The sequence below is a fragment of the Cryphonectria parasitica genome (assembly GCF_011745365.1).
Source record: "Cryphonectria parasitica EP155 unplaced genomic scaffold M406scaffold_1, whole genome shotgun sequence".
NCBI lineage: Eukaryota > Fungi > Ascomycota > Sordariomycetes > Diaporthales > Cryphonectriaceae > Cryphonectria > Cryphonectria parasitica.
In genome coordinates, this window is record NW_024468909.1 from 2,187,199 (window position 1) to 2,207,845 (window position 20,647).

At 53.2% G+C, this 20,647-nt stretch overlaps 7 protein-coding genes across 7 annotated transcripts; 2 read left to right on the forward strand and 5 right to left on the reverse strand.

The window, feature by feature from the left end:
* Nucleotides 1-52: 52 nt before the first annotated feature.
* On the reverse strand, nt 53-2,038 carry M406DRAFT_248331 (tetrapyrrole biosynthesis, 5-aminolevulinic acid synthase; the record flags this gene model as incomplete). Its single annotated transcript, XM_040916524.1, has 2 exons — nt 53-1,750; nt 1,808-2,038. The coding sequence occupies 2 exons, from the start codon at nt 2,036-2,038 to the stop codon at nt 53-55; spliced, it is 1,929 nt and encodes a 642-aa protein (XP_040780990.1).
* A 1,302-nt stretch (nt 2,039-3,340) lies between these two features.
* On the reverse strand, nt 3,341-4,004 carry M406DRAFT_100671 (uncharacterized protein). Its single transcript, XM_040914919.1, has one exon. It carries the CDS (start codon nt 3,782-3,784, stop codon nt 3,515-3,517), a length of 270 nt encoding a protein of 89 aa, XP_040780991.1. The 5' UTR covers nt 3,785-4,004; the 3' UTR covers nt 3,341-3,514.
* Nucleotides 4,005-4,211: 207 nt separating this feature from the next.
* Nucleotides 4,212-10,558, reverse strand: M406DRAFT_349008 (uncharacterized protein; the record flags this gene model as incomplete). The annotated part of the gene is made up of 5 exons (XM_040922439.1): nt 10,222-10,558; nt 10,083-10,131; nt 9,782-9,838; nt 5,307-9,728; nt 4,212-5,063 (listed from the first exon to the last, which is right to left on the reverse strand). Exons 4-5 carry the CDS (start codon nt 9,693-9,695, stop codon nt 4,212-4,214), a joined length of 5,241 nt encoding a protein of 1,746 aa, XP_040780992.1. The 5' UTR covers nt 9,696-9,728; nt 9,782-9,838; nt 10,083-10,131; nt 10,222-10,558.
* Nucleotides 10,559-11,421: 863 nt separating this feature from the next.
* M406DRAFT_284549 (glutathione synthase) lies at nt 11,422-13,217 on the forward strand (the record flags this gene model as incomplete). Its single annotated transcript, XM_040918572.1, has 4 exons — nt 11,422-11,729; nt 11,787-11,871; nt 11,917-12,065; nt 12,126-13,217. The coding sequence occupies 4 exons, from the start codon at nt 11,422-11,424 to the stop codon at nt 13,153-13,155; spliced, it is 1,572 nt and encodes a 523-aa protein (XP_040780993.1). The 3' UTR covers nt 13,156-13,217.
* Nucleotides 13,218-13,239: 22 nt separating this feature from the next.
* On the reverse strand, nt 13,240-14,217 carry M406DRAFT_284550 (nucleic acid-binding protein; the record flags this gene model as incomplete). Its single annotated transcript, XM_040918573.1, has 3 exons — nt 13,240-13,661; nt 13,735-13,820; nt 13,943-14,217. The coding sequence occupies 3 exons, from the start codon at nt 14,215-14,217 to the stop codon at nt 13,603-13,605; spliced, it is 420 nt and encodes a 139-aa protein (XP_040780994.1). The 3' UTR covers nt 13,240-13,602.
* Nucleotides 14,218-15,762: 1,545 nt separating this feature from the next.
* M406DRAFT_26403 (uncharacterized protein) lies at nt 15,763-16,869 on the forward strand (the record flags this gene model as incomplete). The annotated part of the gene is made up of 3 exons (XM_040917631.1): nt 15,763-16,303; nt 16,375-16,666; nt 16,719-16,869. Coding segments are annotated over 3 exons (984 nt in total), but the record flags the coding sequence as incomplete, so codon positions are not given.
* A 1,304-nt stretch (nt 16,870-18,173) lies between these two features.
* Nucleotides 18,174-19,004, reverse strand: M406DRAFT_325508 (uncharacterized protein; the record flags this gene model as incomplete). Its single annotated transcript, XM_040919988.1, has 2 exons — nt 18,174-18,451; nt 18,578-19,004. 2 exons carry the CDS (start codon nt 19,002-19,004, stop codon nt 18,174-18,176), a joined length of 705 nt encoding a protein of 234 aa, XP_040780996.1.
* Nucleotides 19,005-20,647: the final 1,643 nt, after the last annotated feature.

Genomic DNA, 20,647 nt, shown 5'->3' on the forward strand with positions numbered 1-20,647 from the left:
TGAGAGAGAAGGAAAGACTGAGAATCTCTCTCTCTCTCTCTCTTCGTCCTCTTTAGGCGGCAACGGTCACCGGCCGATTCGCAATCATCTCACGCTCCAGCAGCATCTCCAGGACCCCACCGCTCTTCATCTGGACACCTTCCTGCGCGTGCTGGGCCTTGATCTCCTTGACGCCCTCCTCGATGCCAAGCTGTGCGTCGGTCCACAGCGGCGGTTCGGCGGCCAGACCGGGCTCCCCAACACCAATGAACCCGCCGTCGGCAGCCCACTCTGAGGTGCGCTTGATATCGAGCTCGGTCCAGATGGCCTCGACGGCGTTGACAAGGTGATCCCGGAGCTCCTTGGTGTGGCCGGGGGTGGGAGTGATGCGCAGGCGCTCCTGGCCGACGGGCACCGTCGGATAGTTGATGCTCTGCACGTAAATCTGGTACTTTTGCAGGAGTAGGTCTGAGGCCTTCTTGGCGACCTCGGCATTGCCCACCAAGAGGGGGATGATGTGGCTCGGGTTGGGGATCACAGGGATGTCACGCTCCTCGAGAGCGGCCTTGACGGCGCGAGTGTGGAGCTGCTGGAGCTTGCGGTCCCCGTGGTAGTCCATCTGGTACTCGATGGCGGTCCTGGCGCCGGCCATGGTGGCCGGGGGCAGGGAGGTGGTAAAGATAAATCCGGGCGCGAGGGATCGGATCATGTCGACGAGCTGGGCGCTGCCAGCGATGTAGCCGCCGACGCAGCCGTAAGCCTTGCCAAGCGTGCCCGTGATGATGTCGATACGGTCCATGATGGTGCCCTGGGGTCGGCCCTGCTTGTGAGCGTCGAAGTCGAGGTGCTCGGCGACGCCAGCGCCGTGCGGCCCGTACATGCCAACGGCATGGACTTCGTCGAGGAAGGTGATGGCGCCATACTTATCGGCCAGGTCGCAGATCTTTTCGATAGGGCCGATGGAGCCGCACATGCTGTAGACGGACTCGAAGGCGATGATCTTTGGGACGTGAAGGGGCAGGGCGGCAAGCTTGGCCTCGAGGTCCTGCACGTCGTTGTGCTTGAAGACGACCTTCTTGGTGCCCGAGTGGCGGATGCCCTGGATCATGGAGGCGTGGTTCAGGCTGTCGGACAGGATGACGCAGTCGGGCATCTTGCTGCCCAGGGTCGCGAGGGTGGCGTCGTTGGCGACATAGCAGCTGGAGAAGACCAGGGCGGCCTCCTTGGCGTGCAGTCTGGCGACGGTGGCCTCGAGCTCGACGGCGTGCTTGTTGTGGCCCGAGATGTTGCGGGTGCCGCCGGCGCCGGCGCCATACTCGTCGAGCGTCTCGTGCATGGAGCGCAGGACGTGCGGGTTGCGGCCCATGCCCAGGTAGTCGTTGGCGCACCAAACGGTGACGCGCTCCTCACGGTTGGCCATGTGGGCGCGTGGAAACTCCTTAGCCAGCCGGTTGATGTTGTTGAAGTAGCGGTACGACTTGTCCTTATGTTTCTTGTCCAGCTCGGCCTCGTAGTAGGCCTCGTAATTGAACTTGCCATCGGCGGTCTTGTTGGTGTGAGCGGGACAGGCGGTGGGGGAAGCCTTGAGAGGAGCGGAATGGACTGTTTTTTTTTCCGGAGACGCAAAGAGGTGAGTGAAACATGTCCAGTAGAAGGAGGGGAGGGGGGGGGGGGAAAGCGACGGAAGTTGGTACATACTCTTCTCGCGCGTGAACAAAGGGCTCTCGACGGCCCTCGCCTCCTGGCTGCGGCTGGAGTGCAGACCCCGCGCCTTGCCCAGCTTTCCGCTGCGATGATGCTGCTGATGATGACGGTGGTGACCAGCGACGATGCCGCCACCGCTCATGTGGCCAAACTTGGCCGACTGGACGGCGAGGGCCTGTCCCATGACGGGGCAGCGGTGGGCGAGCAGCTGCAGCTTGGACATAGTGCCGCCGCAGGGCGAGGCGACCTGGGGGCGCACCTGTCGGGTCGAGGTGGACAGGGCCCGCAGCGTGGCAGGAGAGGCCTTCTTCATGAAGGGGCACATGGCCTTGGACTGACGCAGAACAGCGTCCATGATTGAAGGGGCGGGGGGGCGGCAACTGGCCTGGAAGGAAAAATCAAGGCCAACAATTGGCGTATGTGTTGAAAATGTTCGTGGTAGGCTGGTGTGATTATAGTAATCAAGGAGTAAGGATAGAAAAAGGGAAGAAAGCAAGAGAGGGAGAGAGGATGGTCGGCAGAAGAAGGAGGAGGAGCAGAGGACAAGGAAGACGAGGAGGAGGAGGCTGAAAATTAGTTAGGTCGGAGGGTCGGGAAGGGGGACGAAGCCTCGGGATGAGGGGCTACTACTAACTGATGACTCCGAAAAGTTTCATAACCAAACTAGCCGAGTACCTCAGTCATCACTCATCACTCATCACTCATCAATTCAATTCACTCCATCAATCAATTGTTCTCCATCAACAGTGGCGCTCGTCCTGACCGCCTCTCCTCTTCCTCCTCCACCATCACCCGAGGATCCGGTTCAGAACGATCTTCGTACCATATAGTGTATTATATTATTACATATCCTATAATATAATAGTACTACACGCCCTTGTTTGGTGCTTGTTTGGTGGGGAGGCGAAACAGTATGTGCATGGTCTACTACAGTACCCGCTCCTCAATTGGCTTGTCCAGATGAAGAAAACGCCTTTCGCTCCCTCAGAAACTCGTTCTTCTTTTGGAAGCCAGTTAAAAGACACGTATGTACTATGGCCTCGGACCTCCGTTACATCTGCTGCACACTATGTAATGTATTACGGTAGTATCATGCGAGGGGTGGATACTGTATGTAGTACTGGCATGGGAGAAGAGAAAGAGAAGAAGAAAAAAAGAAAGAAAAAACCCCACCTTCTACCTCCTGGTCTAACCGCATCTGCTTCGTGTATCCTGGGGAAAGAACTCGTTGACTCGGCTCTGTCGGCGTAATCACCCTTGCGCCCATTGGCTCTTGCCCCACACACTTTTGTCCACTTCGGTCTGTAGATTTGAAGGAACCCCTCCAAAATTGGGGGGGGGGAGGCAGACTGAGGTACCGTACGTGTCGCTAAGCCAAGCAATAATAGGCCAGATCGCAACACAACGTCTATGCAGGTACACAACAAAAACAGACCCTTTTCCGCTTGGAGGGTACTAAATACATAGTAAGTGTTATGTACCGTAGCATTCACACACGCACAGGCAAAAAGGAGGAACATACATTAAAAACCCAACCCGCTCCCCCCCCACCGGCGCCGCCTTCGGACCGGTGCAACTCTCCGCCATCCATCACGGAAGCAACATCCTCTCAAAGCATCGCTCGAGTCAATACCTGAACTTTTAGGTAACTTCATCACTTGTTAAAATTTCGTCAATTGGAGTTGTTCGGCTGTAGATGTAGAGCTCGTGTGAGGTCCTATGGATCAGAACCTATCAGCCAGTTCCTCCAGCCATTCCGTGTTCCTCCAATGCCCATGAACAGTATCAATCAAATACACATACAACATCCCTCCAGGCCTGGGTCACTTGGTCATAGCGAGGCGAGAAACCCGAATACGCCAGCCCAAACCGAGCATCCCTGTCCCTCTCTCCCCACGCACACACACATACGCCCACAAATGAGTCCGACAGAGGAACCCGCAGGCCTACTAAAATACCCCTCTCCCATCGTAACAGGTATGCGCCCGCGTGTCCATCTTCGAAACCGCCTGAAGATCCTGTAGAGCTGTACATTGGACAGCCGGGGGTATCGTAGAACGAAACGCCGAAAATCAAGAACCAGGGAAATGAAAAGAAACATGCAGTAAAGGGGGGGGGGGGAAGAAAAAATAGGGAGGGGAAAAAAGGAAGGGAAAGAAAAGCGAAGGTGAGGGGGAAGGGGAAGGGGCTATGGTGGACGCAGAAGCAATCATCAATCTTCAGTCGTCAATAACCAACGGTTCGGATATTGAGCCACCACGTCCGGACAGACCTCGTTGTGTCTGCCGTGCCCCTCCTTCACTGGTCATTCTGCTTTGTCTACGAGAAATTATCTCGTGCACCGCCGCCAGATCCGCCGCCTGTTGTTTGCTTGCACTGTTCCCGCCCTTGCCATCCTTAGAAGCTCGCCCGAGAACTTTGTTAACATGCTGAAAGGTTGTGCCTGAAAGTTAGTCGAGGTCTCAACTCGATATGCCGAATGCACGTTTCTCGTGCATATTCCGGCTCATTTTGAAGATGTTTCAAAGCTAAAGAAAAGGGTCGCCTACGTCAGGGTCCCGCTCCCTCGTCTTGGTGGTCGGGGTGTTGGGCTTCTTGGTAAGATCAACAAGCATGGCGTGCATCGACTCTTCTGACTTGCCGCCCTTCAGAAGGAGGGCAACGACTTGCGCCGGCTCAGCCACCTCCAGATAGGCCAGGCTGTCCGGATAGGTCTTGACAAGCCGTCCGAGATTCTTCCACACCGTGTGCTTCTCCATGCCCCCCATCTTGGCCATTTGCACCTGCGCTTGCAGATGTTCCTTGATCACGCCGAATCGGCTATCCTCCTCTGGGCTTAGATGACCTTTCATCTCCTCCTCTATCCGGGATTTGGCCAGAAACCCATAGTCCTGAACACGTGAAGTGCGTCCCTCTTGGGTATTTCCCATTGTGATAGGCCTTGCTGCCTCCCCTGGTAGGCTGACAGGAGTTGCGGCCGTATTCTGCTGCTGCCTGCTGGCAGCCCCATCCATGCCAAAGGCAGGAGGGGGCGCTGGCTGCCTTCGATGCACATCCTGCTGGACGCTGCCAGCCCGGGGCATGCCAAAGGGAAGAGGAGCTGCTGGCTGCGCTGGAAACGCATTCAGATGCGTGGCCATCGACTGTGGATTTTGCTGCGATTCCCCATTAGCACCAAACGTCGGGGGTTCATTCTGGGAAGAGAAAGAAGGCTGCCGCTCAAGAGAAGCTACAACAGAAGCATCATGCGACTGCATCACTGGTTGCTGGGAATGCTGGCCACGCATTGTCAGAGTCGCGGGGTGCAAGCCAAAATCAGGCAGCACCGCTGCTGGCTTCTGTCTGCCCTGATACGGTCCTGATAGGACACTGAAAGGTGCCTGCGTGGTGGATTCGTTAGTCTGTGTGTTCCACTCGGAGCCATGAGTCGATACAAGGCCAACATCTGTCCCAGCAGGCATAGTTCTCATGCCAGTGCTAGGAAGCGCAGAGAGAGCGCGAATCTGTCCTGAGTCCATGCATGTGTCATAGCCTTCGAAAGCAAGACCGGTCTCATGGCCCACTCCTTGCGCTGAGGCTTCTGTGTGGTGACCAGGGGAAGGCGCAGGGTGTAAAGTCCGTACTTGACCATATTGCTGGGATGGAGTTGCCTTTCCCGAGTTCTGAGCAGCTGTTTGCTGTCGATGAGCCATTTGGTCAGCCTCCTGTTGTGCGTCTGCGGGCAGGTCTTTGTCCAGCTCTTCTTCCTCAAAGGTATCTGTAGTTTCAATCCATGGTATTCCCTTGACAACATCACACTTGAGCAGAGCGTCTAAGACTGGATCCTGGCCTCGAAAAGCGGTCTTATCCCTGGCCTCATGCTTTTGATAGTCTCTGAACCAGGTTGAGACATTGTTGTCTGCTTTGGACAAGGGGTTTTTGGCGTCCACCACACGCGAGGCCAGCTGATTTTTGAACACTTGTTGATTGTGCATCGTTTTCTCAAACGATCCGCCGCAGATGAGCCAGTACACAATCACCTGTTTCGTCTGTCCTATACGATACGCCCGCCCTATGGCTTGCTGCTCGTGTACAGGATTAAACTGGAAATCAAGAATGACGACTCGACTGGCACCATGAATGTTGAGACCAACACCTCCAGCTGTCGTCGAGATGAGGAATGCTTGCGACTTGTTGCGATTGAACTCTTTCACAAGACCCTGCCGCAAGGCAGGAGAAACTTTGCCATCGAGCCGCTTGTAAGCCCGATTCTTCGCTGCGCAAAGATGATGCTCGACAAAGTCCAGGACATCGAGGCTTTGTGAGAAAACCAAGACATTCTCGCCCAGTCTCATTGATTCCTCAAGAATCATGTCCAACACAAGCATCTTCTGCGAGGAATCGATGGCCTCGGAGGTCTGCTGGGCTTTCAGGACATCCAGCACCAGGGCCTTCACTGTATCTGATGCATCAGAGAGACTGGCGTCCGTTTCGTCAACTGGCGAGCCCTTTTTCTTTTCTCTGGGCTGCTCATCTGCTTGCTTCTCTTGTAGCTTCTTCTGAAGAATGTATGGATGGGCTAGAAGAAGCCTCAAAGCAGCGGTCAGGCTCCAAACAGATGTAACAGAAAGGTTTTTCCTCCCTCCTATTTCTCCCAGGACGCCTTTGACGTAGGTTTGATATACAGCCTCCTGGATCAGCCCAAGGTTGATATAGATGATGTATTCCTTTTTCGGGGGAATGCTGTCTTTGAGGAAGGCGATCGTCCTTCTCTGGACCTTGGGTTCTACCACTTTCTTGAGAGCAGCAAGGCAGATTTTGGCTCTTCTCCTCATAGCGGCATCGCTTCCCTTCCACAGTCCGTCTTCAATAGGCCTAGCATAGTTCGTTGCGAACTCGCTTGGCTCGCCCAGGAATCCAGGAGAGACCCAATTGATCATCGAGTAGTACTCCTCAACGTTATTTGCCAGAGGGGAGCCAGTCAAAGCGATGCGGCTGGTGGTTTTGAACTGGCTTGCAACAATGCCAGTCTTGGACTTTGAGTTCTTGAAGTTCTGAGCTTCGTCGCCGACGACAAGAGAAGGCGTATCCCAAATCAGGCGTTGAAGTTCCTTGCCATCCGTCTGGTCCTCGAGACTGCGCAACAGAGTATAGCTCATCACAAGGACACTACCAGTCTTGGCCCAGGTCTTGATGGTCCGGGCGCGCATCTGAGGGATGTCGGAAGCCTGGAAATAGTAGATCTCTCCGAGAACACCGGGTGGAGCCCAGAATCCGAATTCCTCCACCCAGTTATCCAAGAGAGAAGCTGGACAGAGTACGAGGAACTTCGCGTCCTTCAGATGCTCTGGTACCTGTGACGAGATGGACTCGTCTTCAGACTTCCCGGCTTCGGCGATAGCAGTCAGCAGAGTGATGACTTGCATGGTCTTTCCAAGGCCCATAGTGTGTGCGAGTAAGCATCCCTGCTTCGTCTTTTTGGTGATCTCGTCCCACATGAAACGAACGCCATCAATCTGGTGGTCTTGGATCCTGGGCGAAATGTGGCTGTTTATGAATATGAGTCCCTTGCCATCATCCTTCGACTCGTTGATGATGAGTCGGCTCTTCTCCTTAGGAACAAGCGCTGAACTCTCCAACTGTTGTCTGAACTGGAGTTTGCGGGCCTCGATATTCTGGGAACTGCTCTGCTCTTCCCGGCGAATGCGAGCCGATTTGGCCTGCTTCTGCTGCTTTATGAGCTTGGCCCGTTGGCTAGGAGTCATGTTCGACCCTTGCGTGCTGTAGCTAAGATCTGGATCGCATGGAGACACAACATCCTTGTCGACTCGTGTGAAGCCGTAATAGCGGGCAACTCTCGTGAGGAAACAGTAGAAATTATCGAACAATCCCTTATTCTGTTTGATCCGCTCCATAGTCAGCTTATCCAAGGCTGTCTTATCAGTGCTGCTGGACTGTTCAGATGTGCGAGGGGTGATTGTGCCAATGAATGTGTCGAAGAGCCGTGCCAAATGGGTCCCGGTCTCACGACGCGACCGCCCCGGGCTATTCTTTGTGGGTGTTCTGCGAGAGTCTTGTGTCAGTTGACTCATGAGGTCATTCCAGACCTGCTCTGAATTGTCCGAGTAGATGATGGCGTTGAAAACGCTCGACTTTCGCTGTTGTGGCCAAAACCAAATGAGGGTGATGATGAGATGTTTGTAGTGTGACCTCAACTCCCAGTATTCCGTGCCCTTATCGACAATGGCTTCCAGAGAGTGAATCTTGGGGAAATCATCGTCTGAAGCGGCTCGGAGCTGCAAGGGCTTATCAGGGGTGCGCAGGTCAATGGGAGCGTTCGATGGGCCAACCTCCGTCAGGTCATGCATCGGAATATCACCGTCACTCATGGACGTAAAACTGTGTCCTGTGTTGATATTCGGTATGTCGGAGGCCGCTAGATCGTCAATGTCCATCGCAGCACCCGCGAGGTCATCAGCCATCAAGTCCTCATCTTCAGGTTCGGGAATAGGATCGTCCACAATGAAGTCGTCCAGCTCGTCCTCGTCCCATATATCTATGCCGTCATTGTCAGACATCGAAGGCCGCTTCCTCGTAGGCGCAAGCTTGGGTACCGGTGCCGACTTTATCTTCTCGGGAGGTTCCCGCAACTGCAGGACGCTGATGTGCCACTTGAGCTGTTGGATGTCATCAATGGTAGGCTCGAGAATAGGCCCCATGTGGCGAAGTTCGTTCTCATTTGAGTATGTGTTGTCCTTGAGATTTTCGAGCCACTTGGACAGACGTATGTCTGCAGCTCGCAGGGAATCAGTCAGTTTGACAACCTGGCTATTGCGAGTGCCATTCCGACGAGCCTTATCCCATAGTGAGAAGGCCTGGCGCTGCCGTACTGGAAGCTTATTCTCCTGCCAGCGAGAGATGTACTCTTGGACCATCTGGCCAATAAAGGTATCAACCTGGGAGGGTTGAAGTTGGGACTTCTTGGCCAGCCCACGTTCCTGCTCTCGACGGACCTCCTCTTCTTCCTCCTCAATCTCGTGATCAATCTCTTGCCATTCAGGATTGTCGTCGTCATCAGATTCTCCGAAAACAGGTAGAGCAGACTCATCGTCGTCCCCGTCGGCCTTAAAGCTGTTGGGGTTACGAAGGTATCGCTTCATCAGCCCATTGACATATCTCTTTCTGGCTCGGCCGAAAAGCTTCGGTCGGCCCCACCCAAACTGGGCATCGTCATCGATCGTTTCATTAAAACTGATAATGTCGACAAAAGAGAACTTTCCATTACCCCAATAGGCTCCTGGTAGGCTCAGAAGACTGGATTGGAAATGGTCGGGCTCGCTTGAAGAGTTGACGCCCTGGGCCAACAGCTCGTTGGAGGGCGCTGAGGGCAGCACGGATGGTTTCGTAGCTGCCATAGATGCTCTGATTACATCAGCCTCCGTCGAAATGGGCACCGTACTGAAGCGACTATCTTGAGGAGGTTGATCGACAGTGATGAGTTGTGTCGGGTTCAAGCGCCGCTTCTTCTTGGATGGCTCAGTTGGATTGCCACTGTGGCTGACTTGTATGTCGTCTGCATCATTCTGGGCAGCAAGCGAGGAGGAGTGAGATGAGTGCTTGCTGATTATCGTATCTGGTACAGAATCAAGGGCAGTGACATCCTTCAGTGTGCAGGACAAAGATCGATTGTCTTCCTTGACAGCTGTCTCGTCATTGAGATCTTTGTGCAATGACTTCTTGTACGCACTGTACAAAGGGCTCCTTGTGCGGAATTGCTGAATAGCAGTACGAAGGGCCATCTTATGCTTTGTAGCAGTGATACCCAGATCAGCCCAAAGCTCAGCTGCATGATCCATCGAGTCCAACAGCACTTCGCCATCATACTCGCATGCTCGAAGTCTTGCTTCCAAGTGTATGGGGTCTGGCAGTCGGGAGCGAGCGGTGGGTGTCCAAGTGTAGTCAGCAGTGCAGAGCTCTTTCACGACGCGTTCGATATCCCAAGTGAAGGGATCATCGTCTGAAAGCCCCGCCATCTGGGCTGAATCGAGGTATGAACCGTGGAGGGTCTGTGTCTGGGGTTAGCTGCTGTAGTGTTGCAACAGGACAACCAGCTTCTCGCCTTTGTCTCTGTCTGGGGGACTAGGTGGCAGACTGCGCTATTGCAGCTGTGTGTGTCCTGAGAAAGTTGTTAAGACTTCTGCCTACAGGCAGATACAGGGCTGAAGAGGATAATATGTAGAAGTGTACCCCACTAGTGATTCACTGCCTGGGATCCACTGGGTGGGTGGCAGGCAGATATTGGGCAAGAGGAAGGTGGGTGTCTGCAATGTTCACATCGACCCAAGTTTGAAGCAGAGCTTGGTTTGATCTTGGGTTGATTATGAAAGGGTGATGGTGCTTCTGGGCCAGTATGTACTTGCCTGGAAAGAGAGCCTTAAGAATAAGCAGGCCAACGCAGGGTGCTATAGGCTGAAGAAAGGTCAGAAAAGCTGCATACGCTGTCAGTCCTAGGCTTTTTGGCCTCTCTGAAAAGAGGCTTCGTGGTAGGGACAGCCTTACTTGGTGTTGATGGATGCGCGCTCCATGAGTCATAGACAGCATTGAGATTGTCTGCAAGTGTTGCTCAAGAGATTGTAGACAATATGACAGGCGATGCAGGTATCAAAGGAGAAGAAAAGTCCATCAAGCTTGTCTGTGGGTTGGTGGGGTGCGCTTTGGTGCTGAGAGTTGGGTCGAAGATTTGATCAGAAGAATTCAAGACGAACAATCACGCTTGCAGGGCAAAGATACTTGGATGAACATCGGAGAAGAGAGTGAAAGGGATCCAAAGTGGAGTAGGGATAGACAGCGCGTTATGGACAAGTTGTTGAGGTTGCGTGAAGGAGCATTAACAAAGGTTGCTGCAGTGATGTCGACTTTGTCAATGGTAACAGTGGGCAAATGAAGCATGACGAGGTGCTGGAGCCTTGGGCTTAGGCCACAGCCCACCCCTCAATATGGCGTGGGCGGGTAGAGCTGTTGCAGGGGGGGGGGCGCAAGCGGGACCGTGAGTACTCATGGAGGGGCATGTGCTGATAAGCTCCTGTAACCGCCCTATGCGACCCACCATTTCAGGGCTGATAAGGGTTGCTTAGGGTTGGCTACTGAGAAAGATTTTGGGGGAGCAAGCCGCACCTGTGCTAGACAAATCAGCAGGCAAGTCTGTATTTAAAAAATGATTAAAGGAATTGACTAGTTGCACGTTTCTGTCCATAATTGTAGAATTACTTGTACAGTGAACTAGCCTCATTGTCATCAGATGTTCAACAGTCTCTTGTTACGTTTTGTCAAAGGATGGCACTCGACTTCAAGTGATCCTCAGTAGATGCTCTAGTCCTGCCTCCGCTGCATCGTGAGCTCCGGACTCGGGAGGCCAGCCGCTCAGGGATTAATAATACCTAGAAACCATTGCACCTTCCAAAAGGACGGACGTCCCGTTGCTCTCAAGTGTTCAATCTTGAGATCAATCCAGTCATTTACTTACCCTTCCATCTAAGAGATTACTATTTCTTCTTCTTCCAGAAATCACCTGCAACATAGTGCTCCATATTTGCCGGTAGTCGTTGCCTCGAAGAACGCTCCTTGCTTTGGAGGGTGGTTAAAAGCCGCTCCAAGGACCCTCGGTTAGTTCCAGGCAACGCTCATGGATTCTTTCGAACCACTACAAGAGTAAGAGACTAACATAGGCTGCGTGTGAAAAAGAATATACTCAAGGCGGAGATGGTCAACCATGATCTCACCCCAGACACCTACCCTCCGGCTGTGGATGCTGCTGAGAGGGGTAGGCTCGTCGAGGTCATCAAGGACTGGACGGTTGCCAACGGATTGACAGTCCGCCCACCACCTGCTCTGGTCTCAGCCGACTCTGATCCTCAAGGGGTTCTTGCGACGAGCGTCCCTGTCACCTTGTTTCCCAGTCCGTTTCCACGAGTCTGCTTTGATCAGGCCAAGGCTGTCCAGAAGGCATACAATGACTTGTATGCCAAAGTCAGCCAGGATGAAGAGTTTCTATGCCTCGTCGTCAAGGAGTGAGTAGACAAGCCATTCGAGTCATCCTGTCTAGCATTCAAGCTTACGGAGGGTAGGGTTGCCGATGGGGACGAGTTCATTGCAAACTTGTGGAAAGTTCACTGCAGAGTCAAGGAGGAGGGCTATGTCCAGGCGAGTGCAGTCTCAGATCCAAGGGCAGACCATCAGCTCTGACCATTCACACAGAACCTCTCTTTAGGGCTATTCCGATCCGACTACATGGTCCATCAGGACACGTCAGACCTATCAGCCGGGCCAAAGATCAAACAGGTTGAGTTCAACACCATCGCCTCTTCATTCGGCGGCTTGTCATCTCAGACATGTCTTCTACACAGGTGAGTCTCATGCAATACAGAACCACACGAACCAGGTAGGATACTGAGGGCTGGCGATAGGTTCCTCGCCGACACCGAGTACCCCTACGTCAAGCAGCCGGGGGCACACACCAAGCAAGACCTACCCCCAAATGACAGCATCGAAGGCTTAGCAGCCGGTATGAGAGCTGCCTTCCATGCCTATTCCTCCTCAGAACTCGGCCTCGAGACCTGCATCATATTCCTCGTGCAAGACGGCGAGCGCAATGTCTTCGACCAGCGACACCTCGAGTACGCCCTTAAAAAGACTACTTCCCCACGCATTCCCGTCTTCCGCCTGCCCTTCAGCGAGATACTCCAGCGCACGCGCATCGCCGAGACCCCAAAGCGCCAACTCCTCTACCGCCTGCCCAGCAATCCCGATAAGGAATTTGAGGTCGCCGTCATCTACATGCGCTCCGGCTATGGCCCTGCCGATTACCCAGACGCCAGCGCCTGGGACGCCAGGTATCACCTTGAGCGGTCCGCAGCGATCAAATGCCCGACCGTCCTCACGCAGCTCGCCGGCGCGAAGAAGGTCCAGCAGGTTCTCGCCACGCCCAAGCTGGACTCCGCGTCGTCCTCCGAGCTGAGCAGGTTCGTCCCTGAGAGCTCGCAGGCGTGGAGAGACCTGTGGGCGACCTTCACCAACATCTTTCCCATGGATGACAGCACAGCCGGACAGGCGGCGCGGAAGCTCGCGCTCGACCCGGAAGAGTGCAAGCGGTACGTGCTCAAACCTCAGCGAGAAGGCGGCGGAAACAACTGCTACAAGGCAGCGATCCCGCCGTTCCTGAAGGACCTGCCCGAGGCGCACTGGAAGTCGTACATCCTGATGGAGCTGATCACGCCGCCGGCGGTCACGAACATTATTTTGCGCAACGGGCAGCTGGAGCAGGGCGGTGTCATCTGCGAGCTGGGCATCTATGGTAGCTGTGTCTGGGACCAGAAGACCGGCGAGATCTTGCACAACGAGGAGGCAGGATACTTGCTGCGGACCAAGGGCGATCAGAGCGAGGAGGGAGGCGTCGCTGCTGGCTTCGGCTGCATGGATTCATGTAACCTTGTCTAAGACAAAAGCAATTCACATAATCTCGAAGAACTAAGCAGAAATTGATCTGTACCTTGCTCGGTAAAGTGTGCAGCTCATAGCCAATTGACCAGGGGGGGGGGGCGGCAGATTGCATTCACAGCTATGGTAAAAAAAGGTGACAGTGACGTGAGAAAAATATTTATATAAAACTTGGTATGCCTGGACTCCCTTCTCTACCCCAATTCCGTCCACCGTCCATGGGCGCGCGAAAGGTATCAATCAATAAGACATATTATGACGAATGCGACCAGTTATCTGCAGAGTGGAGAGACGAGCGCGACAAGAAGAATAAAGTGATTGATTCCGACACAGAGCCCGTTCGCATTTCCTCATCATCATCATCAATCCCTTTATCTCTTCCAAGGTGTTTCATGGCCTATACAGGCCGAATCGAAATGCACGGCCGTAGGCGCGAAGTACGGCCTCTTACCTCGAAGATTCCTCAGGGCCGGCCGACGCGGGTCTGCGGAGGACCTCCAGGTTGCCTACCACCCAGAAAAGTCAGCACTGAGATGGGTTCAAGGCAGGAGACGCCTATTCTGGGCCAGGACTACTCACGCTGAACGATACTGAGCGAGCTCCGGGTCTTGCCCTCGTCGTCGTAAGTGCTGATACTCGCCTCTCCCTCGAGGTAAACCAGAGTCCTGTTACAGCACATATTGTCAATGCTGCACTCTTCCGACAACGCGCATGGTTTTTTTTTTTTGGTTTTTTTTCTCCGGATAGGCGGGGTAAGATGATGGGGCAAAAGAGGGGCAGAACGAACCCCTTGGGCAGGCTCTGGAAGTAATCGCGGCGCGGGCCCTCGTCCTCGAAGGCCGTCACGCGGAACCAGGATGTCTTGGCATTCTCGCCACGGCCCTGGTTGGACGCGACGGCGTACTTGAGAATCTCGCGACCGGTTGATGTCGCCTGCAGCTCAGGAGGGCCGGCGAGGTTGCCCACGATGGTGATCTTGGCAACTGGGCGCGCGGGCGTGGTGCTGAAGGCGCGGGCAATGCGGGGGGCGGCGACTGCGCGGCGGGCGAGGAAGGACGACATCTTGACGAATGTTTTGAGCTGGGCGCAATTGGCTCCGAGACGTGAGGGTGGTAGCTGGTCGGCTTCGTGTGAGGGCGCGTCTGTGGTCTTGCTTTGCGATGATTTGGTTGGTGTTGGGGAAATTTGAACCGCAGCTGTCGCAAGTTGCGCGCGTCGGCTTCTGACGCGAACCCTCTCAAGGGAAGCTCTTCTACCTTGTAGATGCATAGACCTCCACCCAGCACTAGCTCAGCCCCGTTATTGTGGTAGCGTTTCCACTGGGTGTGTTCAAGTGGACATCCCCATTTATTTTCGCAACTTCGCGATCTCGTCAGTGAATTCATTTCGATGTCTAGGAATTTTTGGAATGACCGTTTTCGACAGTATTTCCAACATACTTGAGGGTTTCCAGAGTTGGAAGCGCTGTAACTTATTGGATCGTATGAGTTCAAGGGACGAGCAGCGCGGTGCAATGGTTGAGAGAAATAGGCATTATCTCTTGCTCCTTCAGTTGAGGAGAAATGAAGAGGACAAAAGAAAAGTCTAGATACATATACTGGAGAGAGCAGGCAAAGTAGGCCTGCCCTGGCCAATACTGTAGGAGATCCCTGCTCGCGACAGTTCACCTCAAAACGCCATGTAGTGTCTTGAGTTGCCGTCTGGCAACATTCAACAGGCGTGCCCTCCTCAAACGGTTTTAGGCAAGCATCAACATCGCAAACGTGGGGTAGAACTATCAATTTTTGGTACAGTGTGCCCAGGATACATATATTGTTGATTACAACTCGCCGGAGCCAGTCGTCCATCGTGAATTATCTCTTCAACAGCGCCTGCAGGTGACGAAACTCCTTCACGGAAAGGATGGATAGACTGGGACGAAGGGGTATACGTATCAACCGACATACCTTTTCCCGAGATCCAGCCTATGGAGGCGAAGTTGTTTGCTTAGTCCAACAATGGGCATGTCGATTACACTCAAGAAGATACGGATCCAGATGTCGTCTGCCGGCACGTCAGCAATCTCTCGAATATGAGAATTAACTGCCCCAGCTCAGAGCTGCACTTCTCAATAGGTAAACAATAAACTCACCTCTCAATAATTTTACTTGTCGATAGAACACAACAACGATGTCATCAGCTCCAGACACTATCTTCGGTGTTCGAAACAATAGACACCAGACACCGTTCTCCACAACAATAACTACGTTAGGTCTTCCCCCCTGAATAGCTATGTCTATTCATGTGGCCGTTGAAAAATTATGGCTTCACTCTATCTAGTCCACATGAGCCAAAAACCCTTCCTCGTTGATCATTTTCTCTGCTGATAACCAGGATTGATTTATGCTGCGTCTCATTCTCAGTTTTCCTGACTGCGCTGCCGATTCTCAAAGTCGTCAAGCTCAACTCTTCAGAATCTTCCTACCCAAAACCTACACATCACCACAGCCCACCGTGCACAGGGCGTCCAAGCTAGGTTTTCCAGTCTCTCTCGAACAATCTCGACCACTCACTATGAAGCTCGACACTGCAATCGCCTATGTCGGAGGGGACTACGGCCCAACGCCAGGAATGCTCGCCAACATCATTCTCAGGACCATCATCAACTTGACGGCTGCCATAGCCTGCTGGGTGCCTTTCAGACTGTTTCAAAAGAACGGTGAGCTTGCAGGAATGGTCATGGTGGTCGCTGTTGGTATTCTCAATTTCTACTACGCCCTCAACGCCGTGATCTGGCACAACGACGACATCGCCAGCTGGCCCAAGGGCTACGGGTGGTGTGATATCCAGCTTGCCTCGTTCCTCCCGCTCGAGACCCTGAATGCGGCGGCGATCTGCGCTGTCATGCAAAACATCTCCAACCAGGTCTCGCTCATGAGAGCCAGCGAGCTGACGCGCAGGGATAAGGCGAGAAAGAACATGATGCAGGCCTTGATTATCATTCCCGTTCCAGTCCTGCAGGTCGTCCTTTACTATTTCAACATCGCCAAAAGATACAGCATTTCGGGCATTGTAGGATGCCAGGCAGTCTTCACGAGCACCTCGGTATTTCTGACCGTATTTGTTTTACCGCCTCCTATCTTCGCAGTGGCTGCCGCATACTTTGCAGGTGAGTTGCAATGTCTTTTTGCTTTTCTACTTGCTTGGGTGCAAAAACTTACCAAAGGATTTTGACCATAGGCCTCACATGGTGGCGGTATAGGAAGATAGATGTGATCGCCCGGAGGGCATTGTACAATTCCGGCGACTTTGGATCACGCGCACGAAGCAACAGGACGAAACGCAAACTCTACTTCATGGCTCTCACGATCATCGCACCGTATTGTCCCATGCAACTGATCTTCTTATTCAACAACATCAAGCTGGGTATGCCATGGTCGAAGCCTTATGATTTTGCACAGCTCCACGGCCCAGGTTGGGACCAGATCGACTACATGGTAAATCTTTCTCTTTCCCAGATGGTAAGAAGCCAGTCTTGTCCCACTGACAATTTCGTAGCCCTCGACGGTCGTACCATTCGTGAGCATGTACATCAACTACATCGCCGCACTAGAAGTCGTCGTCTTCTTCATCTATTTCGGGTGTACACAGGAGGCATATGAGATGTACCGCAAGTACCTGCGTACGTTGGGTATCGGCAAGATCTTTGCCGGGCTAAGCGAGAGGTGGCCCCCGTCACCTCGATCATCGATGAGCGTCAGAAGCTTGTGGCCTCAGGCCAGGAGTACCACATCATTTGCCACACCAATACACTCTCGTTCGAGGTAAGAACGGTTTCTGTTTCTCTTTCGGGATTTACGCTTGTGGCTGACCATCGACAGCTCGAATCATGCCCCCCGTCCATATACTTTTGCGTGGCCGCTGTCTAGTGATCATAATGATGCTCGGGGGTTGAGCATCCGCCTCAACAGTCTCGACCTCGAAGCAGCACGATCCATCAGCGATGCAGCCAAATTTGCCAATGCCCAACCGCAGCTGCCCTATCGAAATCCCTGGATCTTCCGAACCACCCTGGAATCGACGTTGGACTTGCTTCAGCTGCCCAGCACCAACGTAGGACGCGTCACTGGTCCACTGCCTATTTCCCTGGAATGGCCAACCCCTGTCTGCCATCATAGCAGCGTTATAGAGGAAAAGGGGGGAGTCTGTGTCTGTGAACATGGCAGTGGTGGTCTAGCTGTGTAATCACGAGCGTGGACAGTGGCTTCGGATGGTTCCACCTCCTCGCGAGGTGGTAATCGCAAATTGAGGCTTTCAGGCTACGGAAGAGGCCTAGTGAGCGTCAAGAAGGACTTTTCGAGCCCAAACCCAATATCAGAGCTAAAATACGTTGTTGCTGGGAAGCTCGAGGAACGTGGTGACTGAGTCGTAAGCCTTCCAATCGAGACGGGGGCCAATTGGGCACGAAGGGATGCTGAGCCTTTGAGACTGAGCCCGAGGAAACGATGGTACGGTTTGGGCCTGACTATCAGCCTTTTATTTCTTTGTGTTCCTTAATTTATTATGTTTTGTTAAGCTGAAAAGTAGTGCTTCAATCGAAACTCTATACGATGCGCTGCGCCTCCCTGAGACAACATCCTCCTGACAAGTTGTGACATACTTTTATTCTAGAAACTCAGAATCTCCTTCAGCGTCATCAGTCTTTCCTGAGGCTGAAGTGTTAGGAGGCTCGACGCTCAATGTCCCGTGTAAAAACACCACCCTATTCAAGCCGTAATATGACTTGGCTAACTAGGAATTATGTTTGTATGCTGTGCAAATGCAAAACCTGCCTTGGCGAAAAGGAAGCGTAATATGAATGGGTATCGTTTTGTAAGAGAAAGGAAGTTCATAAGTGCTGCACTCATTTTTTGAAGGAAAAAAAATCAGAAAGGAGAGAGGAGAAAGAAAGAACGAGAGATCGCTACCGAAATTTTGTATAAATCACAACTCCTCCATGCCTTGTTTGCCATCCGACGCAGCACCATGTTCATTCCCCCTCACTGATCATTCTCGTCCCCCTCCGAGGCACCACTGTTGTCAGCCATGTCGTAGGCGGCCCAGTCTCGAGGAGCATTCGACGCCTCCCAAGAATCCTCCGCAAGTGACTCGTTGACGAACTCGTTTGGCCGTAGAAGCCGGCCCTCGAACACCCTGTCCACTCCGGGACTCGTTATGGCCCTCTCAAGCATGCGGAAGCGCTTGAACTGGTTGTTTCTGATGGCGAGGTGGTAACCCTTGGTACATCCTGGCCTCGTGCCGTTCTCCTTACAACAGGCTGCGATCGAAGACATCAGTCAAGTCAGTCTATGTATTCAGCTCACGCCCGACAACAATCAAGACCAGCAAAGAAACAAGAAAGAAAGAAAGAAGAAGAACAGAACACATTCGAGCTACAACTCACACCACGTGAATCCTTCCGGATATTCCGCCTTGCTCTCGGGCGAGTCGTGCATTCCGTAGACATCCTCGTCCCAGTCATCCCACACCTCGCTGTCCCTGTTGATGTCCATCTCACCTGTGTGGTGTAGACACGCCGTGGGCGAGTTATCACCCAGTGTGAAGGCCCTCTTGCACTGGATGCATAGCTGCGGAGGCTGGGCGATGGACTTCCTTTTGAGAGGATTCGGATTCGAGCTGCCCGGGCCTCCTCCTCCTCCTTCGCCGCCACTGGCATCGCCCATTTTGCTTGGGGCCCTGTCAAGGGCGGCGGCGTAGTCCTGCAGCTCGGTGAGGTATTGCAGGGCGAGGGTCTGGATGTGGTTGTCGTCGCAGAGGGCGACGAGGACGGAGTGAGCCAGGGGTTCTGGTGCTGAGAGCACGCGATCCATTGATTAGACGAGATATCGCCGTCTAGCAAGAAGAGCGAGGAAGCACATGTGTGACGTTGGGGTAACTTCAGGCCTGTACGTAAAATTCCGCGAGAGGTGGAAGTTGAGAAGAAAAATGGGCAAGTATCAGCCCAAGCCATCACTAGTTCGTCATACAGTGTGACAGTGCCGCTGTGTGAGCGGAGGCATGAAGTGGCAAATACTTAACCGGCAGCTGCTCGGGGGTCTATGATGAGGTTGACGGCACATTGTTTTCTAACACTGTGTATCACAAATTATGAATTGCAGCATTCCAAGTTACTCCAAATATTAAAACCCAAGATTCCTGCAGTAACGCTCGATCTAGAGGGGCGGTTGTTGATCTTGCGAGATCTTGAACATTTTTATCTTGCCAGCCAATGCGTGTGTACGTCAGAGCCGACAGTAAATACCACATGAAACAGCATGCCTCGATGAAGATTCCATGACATGGACTCTGATTCCAGGAAGAGTCTACTCGATTAGGCAACATCGGATTGTTTTGACGTTCCTGCTACTAGAAGCAAGGGCATCAAAACAGCAAGGGCAATCCAACCCATCCAGACGTCATCATCGCACCTTCCTTCCCATTGCCAAATTGTTGCAGTAACTGCCTAGAAGTAGTCGCGCATAGGACGTGGCGGCTTCTTTTCGATCCTCGCCAACCTTGTATCCCCTCCAAACCGTATGAAGCACCAGGTGCATGGACCCTTGTATTTTCGGCCTCTCCTTGCATGTCCTGTTCATTTTACACTATACTCACTCAGTTGACTACTTCGGTATGCTACTGGACTTGACCTACACCCGTGCCAATACACTCGTCTGAGCCAAAGAAGAGTGAGTGGCCCCAAAGCAAGATTCGTGAGACACTGCAGCTCGGTCAGGTCAAGCCACCAGCGCTGATATTGGCCAAACCTCCAGCAACGTCAACCATATTTCATGATCGCAGATACGCTACACTATCGAGAAGAGCCCACAATTTATAAATAGAGAACAGCGACCTTCTAGCGGGCTTCTAGAACGGCAACCCCACAGAGCAGTCCCGTCTCGCTGATCACTGGTGGGTGGTAGCACGCTGTGCTCACCGCGATGTGTGCCTACGGGAGCAGCCCTACTGGCTGGTACCGGGAACACGCCATCCATCACCCAGCCAGTCGTAACGTTCAAACCGCCACATTCGCTGGCGTTGCGAAACTGGTGGCCGCCCTCTTTTTGGTTGCATGGAGTCGCATCGTCACGACTGATGTTAAATGGCATGAAGACTCAATTTCCCTTGGTCTCGCAGGTGTGGTCGCCCTACTACTCTGATGAAGCCACTTCCGGCACAGAAATGAACCCGCTGGGGCCTTCCAGGATGTGGACTGCAGAGCTCTCTCGTGATACTGAATACTGCTCCTCTGTGGCCACGGTACCCCATGTCCTGCTTTGGCGCCCATGATGGTTTCTTCATCGACGTGAAACATCCACTGCCGGTCAGATCCAGAGGAGTCGTGGAGACTGGGCAGATCCATCAAGATCATTGGGGACAGCCTGCTTCGAAAAGTGGACACGGCAGAACAGCATAATGCATTCACGATCGGATGGCATGGAGCAGTCCTGGCCCGGCGCTTGGCTGCATCGCCAAC